The 10,673-nt window shown below is 36.2% G+C and overlaps 1 protein-coding gene across 1 annotated transcript; it reads left to right on the plus strand.

Annotated features, from left to right (window-relative positions):
- Positions 1 to 793: 793 nt before the first annotated feature.
- On the plus strand, positions 794 to 9,421 carry LOC126885543 (zinc finger MYM-type protein 5-like). Its single transcript, XM_050652128.1, has 2 exons — positions 794 to 1,735; positions 9,350 to 9,421. The coding sequence occupies exons 1-2, from the start codon at positions 794 to 796 to the stop codon at positions 9,419 to 9,421; spliced, it is 1,014 nt and encodes a 337-aa protein (XP_050508085.1).
- The last annotated feature ends 1,252 nt before the right edge of the window (positions 9,422 to 10,673 follow it).

Below are 10,673 nucleotides of genomic sequence, written 5' to 3' on the forward strand. Positions count from 1 at the left end.
AAAAACTCAAATAGGCCTATATAATTATTACAAAGTCAGAGTGTTGTGAAATAATTATTAATTCTAGGTTATTGGTTATTTACGATATAATTAGGAATTAGGTGCGTACCGTACATGCTAGTTACTGTTGTTTGTATATTAGTGTACAACAGCCTGCTCGGGCCCCACACACTCTCTCTACCTTCCCCTTCCCCCAGGCGCCTAGCTGCCCCGCCCCACTTCCGCGGCCAGTCCATCTTTGTCTCTCCGCTTTGTTCTAAAAATAAACACTTCTCATCAGTTCGTCAGTTCGTCTGTTGACTCCGTTTGATATGGACGGAATTGTTTAATTGTTGTGCTCTGCTCTACTATTACTATTGACAGGTAATTATATAGTTGAATGTATCTTTGTTTAAAATGTTCTTAAACAGTAAAATTGTGTTTGTTTACAATTAAAGCCGTCTTGGTTTTTTGTTACGGTATTCAAGAGATTAGTGTTTAGACATACTGTATATGTACTGTAATCTGGCTTTCTTGCCGTCCCGAAACAAAAATAATAATTAATTTTAATACATTTTGAGAAAGCCGATCGTCACAATAGTGTAAAAAAGCAAATTTAAAGGAAAACAATAGTTGTATCTTTTTCAACTTAAACATGTAACCTACTCAATTGTTTTGTTTGTATACAATGGGAAAGCACATAACTTTACTTTAGGTAACGGTAAAAGATCCAAATATTTATATGCTTATGCTTAGGATCGAAAACCATTGATCTTATTATGATTTTATCCGTCGTGTTTTGTTTCAGGTTAAGATGTCAAGCTATAAACATAAGTCTGGAGCTTTGAAAAGAAAGCTCCAGAAAGAAAAATTAGAACAATCTGCTAAAGGTCGCCAGGATATTAAGAAGTTTTTTAAGAGTAATGAAAAAGAAGAGTTGCAAGAATTTCAACCGGATTTCAATCCAGAACCTACATTAGCCTCACAGACCCAACCTTCTTCAGCTTCAATCCAAAATGCTTCTACGTCTACTGTATGTGAGGGAAGTAATGACGAATGTGCTAGTGCTGATCCAAATCTTAGTAAGGATACTGTCGATGACAATAAAACTTTTAATTTTGACGATCCTAATACGTGGCCTGCGGTGATGAGTGATAAAATACGGCAGGAAATAGTATTGTGCTACGGTGGTTTTCAAGCTTTTCAGGCCAGATCAAAATCATTTCCAGCTGACCCCTCAGGAAAACATTTCCATGAAACATTGTTGTACATGAAAACAGACAACAGAACATGTAAAGCAATTCCACGTGAATGGTTAATGTGGAGTGAAACAAAAAACAGCATTCATTGTTTACCCTGTAGCATTTTCCATTCAAACCAAAACAAAAGTAAACTTGCAAAAGAAGGTTTTTTCCCTGAAAAAAAACAATACAAACGATTATACAGGTTATTTTCGATGCATGAAAGAAGCTCTGAGCACAGAAAACACTACCTAGAATGGAAAAGTCTTCAGATATCATTGAAAGGACATGGTGTCGACAGCAATCTGCAACAGATTATTAACTGTGAAGCAACAAGATGGAAAGCATTCTTCAACGAATATTCTTCTTTGGACACAACAATATTCTTGAGTAGTAGAGGTTTAGCTTTCCAAGGGGAAAATACCCAGATCGGTGATGTTTACAATGGAAACTTTTTAGGAGTATTGGAATTAATAGGAAAATATGACGAAGTAACTCGTGAACATTTAGCCAAAGTAAAAGAAAACCAGTTGAATAAAAAAAGTATGATAGGTCAAGCTCACTATCTCTCATGGTACTCGCAGAATGAATTTATTTCTCTCTGTGGTAAAAAACTACTGAATACTATTTTGCACCAACGAGAAGAGTCTGTATTCTATGGGATTATTGCTGATGCCACCCCTGACATTTCCCATCAGGAGCAGAATGTACTAATTCTACGGTATGTTTTTCAAAATGAAGAAAAAAATACATTCGAAGTATGTGAAAGATTTATTGAATTCCTGAACTTTAGCGGGAAAACAGGTGAGGTTATAACTGATGAAATTCTGTCCGCTTTAGACAATATTGGAGTACCACTTTCTGACTGTCGAGCTCAGGGATATGACAACGGCTCTAACATGCGGGGGGACACTAAAGGTGTACAATCAAGAATACTTGAAAAAAACCAGTCTGCTATATTCTCTCCCTGTGGAGCACACTCGCTCAACAGAGTTGGTGTCAATGCTGCAAAACTGAACCACGACGTAGTGACATTTTTTGGTAACATTGATAGTTTCTATTCTTTGTTCTCCAGCAGCCCTGGTCGTTGGGAATTATTAAAGCAACACGTCCCTTTGTCTTTACAAAGCCTTTCCGAGACTCGTTGGAGTGAAAGAATTCAAGCTGTACGACCAATTGTCAAACATTATCCTTCGATCCTCAAGGTTTTGGACCTGCTCCTGGAAGAAAATCATTTGCCTACTTTGACTCCAGCTGCCAGAAACACAGTTTTCGCGCTGAAGAGGTACTTTGGATCTTTTAAAGGCCTCTTGACATCATTGTTTTGGCACAAAATCTTGGCCTCCATTGATCAAAGAAATGAGATCATACAAAGGAAAGGAATTTCCTTAAACACAGAAACTCAACTGATTAAAGATTTGTTAACTGAATTGCAGACCCTAAGAGATTCATGGGAAACCATTCTTAACGAAGCAAAACACGTCGCCGGTGCAGTTGGCATTATACCAGAATTCTCTCTCAAAAGAAAATCTAGTGTTGAAAATACGCCCGAGCAACTTCAGCAACAAGCTTCACAGGACTTCAAATCTTCTGTGGTCTTTCCTGTTTTGGATTTCATCATGACTGATTTGAAAACCAGATTTGCAAGCTGTGAAGAAATTTGTAACCTGTTTGCTCCAGTGTTAGGTTTCATGGATCTAGACAACGAGGAACTGAAACTTAAAACTGCCAATCTCGTTGCATATTACCCTTCAGACTTTGCTGATCCAGAAGCCCTATTTGAAGAAACTCTTCATATGAAGAATGTATTTGTAACAGTGTTCCAGTCAGAAAAGGACCCATTGAAGCTTCTAAACTCAATATATGAGAAAAACCTCCAGCCCATTTTCTTGAACCTGTGCACAGCTATACGACTTTTCTGTACAATCCCAGTGACAGTTTCAACGGCTGAAAGGTCTTTTAGTAGGTTGTCTAATTCACTTAAAACTTGGCAACGAAGCACAACTGGCCAAACTCGTCTGAACCATCTGGCAATGTTGGCAATTGAGAATGAATTGGCCAAAACTGTTGACTTTTCTGATGTTATAAATGATTTTAGTGAAAAGAAAGCTAGGAAATCTATGATTAAATAGACTATCAAACATCAAAGTAAGCGTTTTCTTGTCAGTGTATTAAACACTTAAAAAACATTTTAATTGTTTAGCTCCTAACTTTCTTATAATCTCATTCTTAGTATTTTGTCAACTTGAATTTTATTCTTGGTCAGTAAGGGAAATCAATCTCAAAATGGAAATGTACTGTACTTTCAGTAAAATATAAATGATTTACTTTATGTTTGCAACAATTTTGTCAATAAAGTTTGGTTTTTAGCTTAAAATAATAGCCTTAATTATTCCTTAATATCAATAATCATCAGTTTAAATAAAATTTGTAAACTAAAAAATTACCATGTAAATTGTTGAAACATAGCATAGCACGCGAACATAGGGGGGCCCGAGCCTGATCCTGGTTACAGGGCCCGCAATGGAATGTGGGGGCCATGATTCTAGTACTAAAAGTTACTCTTGGTATAAGTTAGTAAAATACACTGTTTTTTTGAAAACTTTTTTGCAGTTTTTTTTTCAAATTTAAAAGACGAAAAATTTTCAAATCGATTTTTCTAGAAAACGGTGTGTCCTACGGACTTAAATCAAGAGCACCTTTTAGTACTAGAATATCACACAGCATAATAATCCAATATCAAAAATGCTTAAAAGTTAAAGATAAAAAAGTTATGCGATAAAATAACCGTTGCCCTACCCATAACGGACGCCTATGAGCGGTACTAGAAATTCACGATTAATGAAATCGATGCATCTTTGGAAGATAAATGTGTGTACCAATTTTTGTTTTTCTAAATACAAGGGTTCTGGAGGTATCTAAGAAAAACTAATTACAAGACGCCATCTTCAAAGAGCTCTAGCTCCCTTAGGAAGCATTTTCGGACTAGATGAATTGGGTTTAAATGTCTTAAAATTATATGAGGAGTCTCCTGTCTTCGTTTGTCGGTAGAGTTTCTGGACACCCTGTATACATAATATAGGTAAAGTTTTGTTCTGAAGCTATTTCCTTGTGGCATTTTTATAATCAACTATTTTCAATGATTGAATACAAGAATTATTTTGTATTTTGACAACACCTGACTTGGGCGTCGAAACGTTAATAAAATCATTTTTTTGGTAAAATTGTGGCTTATTTCCCATTGAAAATAATTGATTAGGTAAAGTTTCATAGTTAATACCAAATTTTCAAGTACCTACCCATTTAAGTACATAAACATTTATAAAAACATTATGAATTTAAAAATGCTTAGATTCGTCTTTTGGAAAACGGAAGAAACTATAGCTGAAATTTGATACCGTGTTTTTACAGTTGATCGCTGCACAGATTAAATTCGAACTGCCTTTCTTTTTGTCCATATCCATAATTATTATTGCACAATGCACAAAAACAAAATCACCGAACAGAACACAAAATCAAAGTAACCCCGAAACAAGCGTGATCTGACAACAACAATCACAAATTGATCGTGTCAGCAGCGGACCTGTGGACCGAAAAAATGGCCGCCAGCCGTGCGCAAACCAGATGCGCGAACTCTTCCCACCGAGTCGACTGTGCCTTCGGGTTGTTCGGTGCTATGGACATAATATTTTTTTAACTTGGTATCAGGGCTGATAGGCAGTATTTAAAAATTAAGTTAAGTTAATAAAGTTAAAAAAATACGAGGTATATTTCCCCGATTTAAGTTGATGTAGGCAACTGAAATTACACGGCCTGTCAAATTTTCCAGCACCTTCTCTGTCTCTCTCTAGGACCTCTCTCTTGTATCGTGGCCGCATTAATTTTCTTCGTGCCTATTCCATCCGTATTGACAGTTCATTGGTTTCTCCACATTAAAACAAAAACAATATAATAGATCCTGAAACAGTTTATTCCAATTAGTGTTAAATTCCAATTATTATTAAATATACAAGTGTGTCATCAACATTTCGGACCTATTTTGGAAGTTTGTAAAAGATTATAAGGTAATATTTATCTAAACAATCATCCTACAAGATTCTTTCAAAAATTTTCATTCAACTCCATACACATCAGTACTTTCACGTGACACATAGCAGTAGTGTTTAGCATTTTGAAAACAAATTGAAATATTTGAAGTTTTCAATAAAATATGGAATAAAACATTGAATTGTCTTTCTGTTTTAATTTCCTGCGAAATTTCATCAAAAATCCCGCAAAATTTATAATTTGAAATTAGCAGGTAACTAAAATTTGTCAATTTAGTTCCCATTCCAATCAAGAGATGGCGTTAATTCGATCCGAAAGATTAACATGGACGTGAAACGTCTATGAGTATGTATGGTTTGTGATGTAGTCTTTCATTCTGAGTTTAAATTTTTCAAGAATATTTATTAGTTTTCTCAAGATTCGAAAAAAATGAATACAATTAAAACACATTGAGAATTTTGACATGCGTCAAAATTTTGCATTAACTCAATGTAAAATTCTGAACTGTTGAATTCCAGCTTCCCTAATAATTATTGTACATCAAAAGACATTAGAAACTATTTGTAGAGGATTGAAATCTGTATTGGAAATAACTGTTAAAATTGGTCTACGTAATTAAACATATTCCAAAATTTTGTAAAAATGTAATACATTTTAGTTTTCAGCCCAAACTTAGGGCACACACAATGCAATAATATTCACATTTTTGAACTGTCAATATTTTTATTTTATCATCTATTGTTTAAAAACAATACAGTTGATAAGATACCCTCAGTTACGGAGAAAGGATTAATAATAAAGATTTTTTATTCAGTCAATGGTGTGAGCACTGTCAGTTAAATAGTAACGTGTGGCCTTACTTTTACACGCATATACCTATTGTGGCAAATGTACCACAGGTATTTTTCAAAATTTTGGAATGCATTTAAATCGTAGAACAATTTTAACTTTTGATTTTAATACAGATTTTAATTCTCTACAAGTATTCTCTCATGACTTTTGATGTAAAATAATTAGAAAAGCAGGAATTCAACAATTTAGAATTTTACATTGAGTTTCCTATGGCCCTTTTTACGATTCACCACCCGGTATAAGATAAAATGTGTACTATTTGTCTTATTATTTCATAATAACGCAAATAATACACATATATACACAATAACACACATTCAATGATCGAAAATCATTTAAAAATATGGGAATGTAAACCCTTGTGACGTAAAGTCAAAAATATAAGTCTCCCCACCACCGTCGGACAAGACATCCGTAATAAAGTCTAATAACCGTGGGAAAAATTCAATAATTTCAGAGCTCTTGTGCAATTACTACTGATAATTACCCGAAAAAAAAAAAGAAAGGATTTGATTGCAATTCAGTGCCTCTACCGAGGTGCTCCGATGAGGAAACGGTTATTCCGAAATACGTATAAGCACATAGTAGAGGCTGTGTACTGTAATCAAATCTAAACCATCTTTTCTTTTTGTTTTATTAAATGTTTTGTCTTTCTTACTTTAAAATAAAGAAAGAAACCAGTTGGTGTAAATTGCTAATAAAGAAGTGCAAGGGAAACCTTCGATGCATTATCTAAACGACAAAATACAGGAGAAAAAAATATACCAAACACGAGTGAAACAGTAAATTATAATAATACCCAAACTCTTAACAGGTTTTCTGATGTCGGAAGAGTTTTGTAGTTGTGAGACCAGACAACAAAATTCGCGCAGTTTACATTTCAGAAAGCTGTGACTCACGATTAGAAGTATGTATTTGCATTAGCTTATGATGTTGATCTGGAGAAGAAAAAAAAACATTTTTGGTCAGCTTTTTATGTAAAATACCATTATGTGGTTTGGACCGATGTGTACCACTATTAAGGGTGATTGGCCAGAAGTGCTAAAGACTCATCCACATCCTACTAATACGGTTGTATTTATAGATCTAACAGTAGGATATGATACTGTTTGGAGACAGGGATTAATATATAAACTGGCCCGTATTATCCCCTGCAGAAATATAATTAACCTCATTGACAACATGCTGACAAACAAAGCCTTCCAGGTTATAATGGGAAAGGAGACGAGTAGACAGATGAAACTTAACAATGGCCTTCCACAAGGTTCTGTCCTTGCCCCTTTACTTTTCAGCCTCTATATTGCTGACATGCCTAAAACCGAATCTCGAAATTTTGGATATGCTGACGACTGGACCCTTGCAACAAGCCACCAATCTTTAGAAACTACAGAACTCACTCTCACAAATGACTTACCCATCCTCAGCGAATACCTTAAGAAATGGAGACTACAACCAAGTACATACTACAAAAACTGAAGTATCAGCTTTTCATCTCAACAACAAGCTGGCAATCAGAGAATTGCGAGTGTATTTTAATAACAAGCTGTTGAAACACAATAAATACCCGAAATACCTTGGGGTTACTCTAGACAGAACGCTCACATTCAGAGAACACCTGACGAAAACGGCAGCAAAATTGAAAACACGCAACAATATAATACAGAAACTCTGCGGAACTACATGGGGGTTCACAACATCAATTTTAAGATCCTCTGCTCTTGACCTGATATATCCGGTGGCAGAATACTGTGCACCAGTGAGGCTAAATAGCAGGCACACCCACCTGGTCGACACCCAGCTAAACCGTGCTATGCGTATGATAACAGACACAATTAAGCCCACCCCTACAATGTGGCTACCTACCCTTAGTAATATAGCACCACCCAACCTACGCCGCGAACATGCATTGGTTAAATAATATAACAAAATAATGGACAGTTGCCAGCTTCTAGTCCACAACGACATCCCCGATATTCTTGGAAACCGTCTCCGATCCAGGATACCCCCTCTACAATCTGCTCAAGCGCTGCAGCAATCCAACTTTGACTTAAATACCCGATGGAGAGAAGATTGGGAAAGTAAGACAGATCCGCATTACCATAGTCTACCGGACATCATAGGAAAACCTAGCGAATTTGAACGTCCCCGTAAGATTTGGGCAGCCGCAAATCGAATTCGAACAAACTGTGGAAGATGCGCCGACTCCCTCTACAGATGGGGTGAACTTCTCTCGCCTTCTTGTGACTGCGGCGCTGCAAGACAGACGATCAGTCACATTGTTCAGGGCTGCACACTCAAGAGCATACACAGGCGACCCTATAGACTTTGTAATGGCAACCGAAGGGTCAATCGAATATATAAAAAAATGGACATCTGTTTGTGATGCATTGTATAATGCATAAATCTAAATATATTTTGTGATGTACTGAAGCCATACGCTAAATAAATAAATAAGGCTGATTTATGTTAGGACGGGAGTTGACGACACGACTGTCTTGCGGGACACGTTAAAGAATCGTCTGATATGAAAATCATTGGTTTGTTTATCATACAACGTAACGGGGCGACACCGAGGACGTGCGCTTTCTATTGTTCTACGGCACGTATCGTGCACGCGCCGTCCTAACATAAATCCGGCCTTAGGCGCTGAAATTTGCTACCGGTTTTAGATTATGGCGTGCGCAAAGAAAAAATGTCATCAATATTCGGAATAAGCAATTAAAAATCATAGCTTGTAGCTTAGTCTTTAGACTGGGGCATTTAGGAAAAAATAAATCGATTTTTAAATACAGCACCTAGAGACTTACAACTTTTTGCATTGTGTTCAGGATTGTTAGGAAAAATGTCTACTACATTAGAGCAATGGGTAATAACATTTTAAAGTGAATAAAATGCATCCAAAAGTGCCAAAACATCTCAAAATCAGCATATTAAGGGCCAGATTTTATTATTCGGGGGGTTTGGGGTCACTGAACACGAATACGCAATCAGAACGGACTCTCAAAGCACTTGGTGCCCAGGGTTACTGCTAAGGCACGCAACCACTCCTGAGGTTCGAGGGATTTCGGCACTAAATTGATGCAAACATATTACTCAGGAATTTTTGGGATCGCTGAACACGAAAACGTCATCAGCACCGACCCCTGGAGCACCTGGTGCGCAGGACACATCATCTTCTGTAGTTTCGATGGTTTTTGGCACTAAATTCATACAATTAAATTACTCGGGAGGTTTTGGGATTGTTGAAGATGAACATGACATCAAAACCAACAGTCGGAGCACCTAGTGCCCAGGACGACTGATATGCACGTCATTTTCTGGAATTTCGAGGCTTTCCGACACTGCATTGATGCAAATATATTACTCGGGGATTTTTGGAGCTGCTGAACACGAATACGCCATCAGAACCGATCTCCGAAAACCCTCTTACACATTGCTGTACTCTTCATTAAAAGAATGATTATGATCTAGAAGGTGAAATGCATATGTAGACGTGTCTGTTTTTCTATTGTTGAAAGCTCTTTTGTGTTCTGCTATCCGTTTGTCAAAGGTTCTGCCAGTTTGACCGATGTAAGTTTTCGGACAGTCACCACAAGTTAGTTTGTAAACACCACTCTGTAGTTGTTTTCTCTTTCGGCCCTTATTTTTCTTAATATATTTGCTTAAGTTGTTGTTAGTTCTGAAAGCTGATGTTATTCCTTTCTTTTTATGACAAGATAACAACAAAAATAGCCAGGTGCATAAAAAAGAAAGGAATGACACCAGCTTTCAGAACTAACAACAACTTAAGCAAATATATTAAGAACAATAAGAGCCGAAAGAGAAAGCAACTACAGAGTGGTGTTTACAAACTAACTTGTGGTGACTGTTCGAAAACTTACATCGATCAAACTGGCAGAACCTTTGACAAACGGATAGCAGAACAGAAAAGGGCTTTCAACAATAGAAAAGCAGACACGTCTACATATGCATTTCACCTTCTAGATCATAATCATTCTTTTAATGAAGAGTTTCAAATCCTGCATATTCAAGATAAATGCCGTAAGCTATCTTTATTAGAATCTATGGAAATTAATAAATTGAAAAATACAGATATAATTCTGAATGACCAACTCGAGACAAACAGCTCCCCACTCCTCAACCTCAAACACATAGTAAACTAAATCACTTGAGAAAGGCAATCTGCCGAAACAGCTGTAGTCACATAGTTATAGTCGGTTCGCTAAACTCAGACGCAACTGGCTAGATATTTTAGTCGATATTTTTTTTGTTTTTTGCCATTTTTGGAAAAATTGGCAAAATTACTAACTATTTAGTGATTATTAACTATTTAGTAATTATTTTTTGCCAATTTTACTAAAATTGGTAAAATTACCGACTAAAATATCTAGAAAGGTGCGTCTGAGTTTAGCGAACAGACTATATAATAAATTTTGTGGAAGTATAGAAAACAAACGTTTTCAGTGTTTTATTGTTAGAATTTAAAATAATCAATCAGTTATTAGATTTTCGTAATATTTAGAAGAATCCGATACCAGCAAATCAATCAGATAA

The sequence above is a fragment of the Diabrotica virgifera genome, chromosome 5, assembly GCF_917563875.1.
Source record: "Diabrotica virgifera virgifera chromosome 5, PGI_DIABVI_V3a".
Lineage (NCBI taxonomy): Eukaryota > Metazoa > Arthropoda > Insecta > Coleoptera > Chrysomelidae > Diabrotica > Diabrotica virgifera.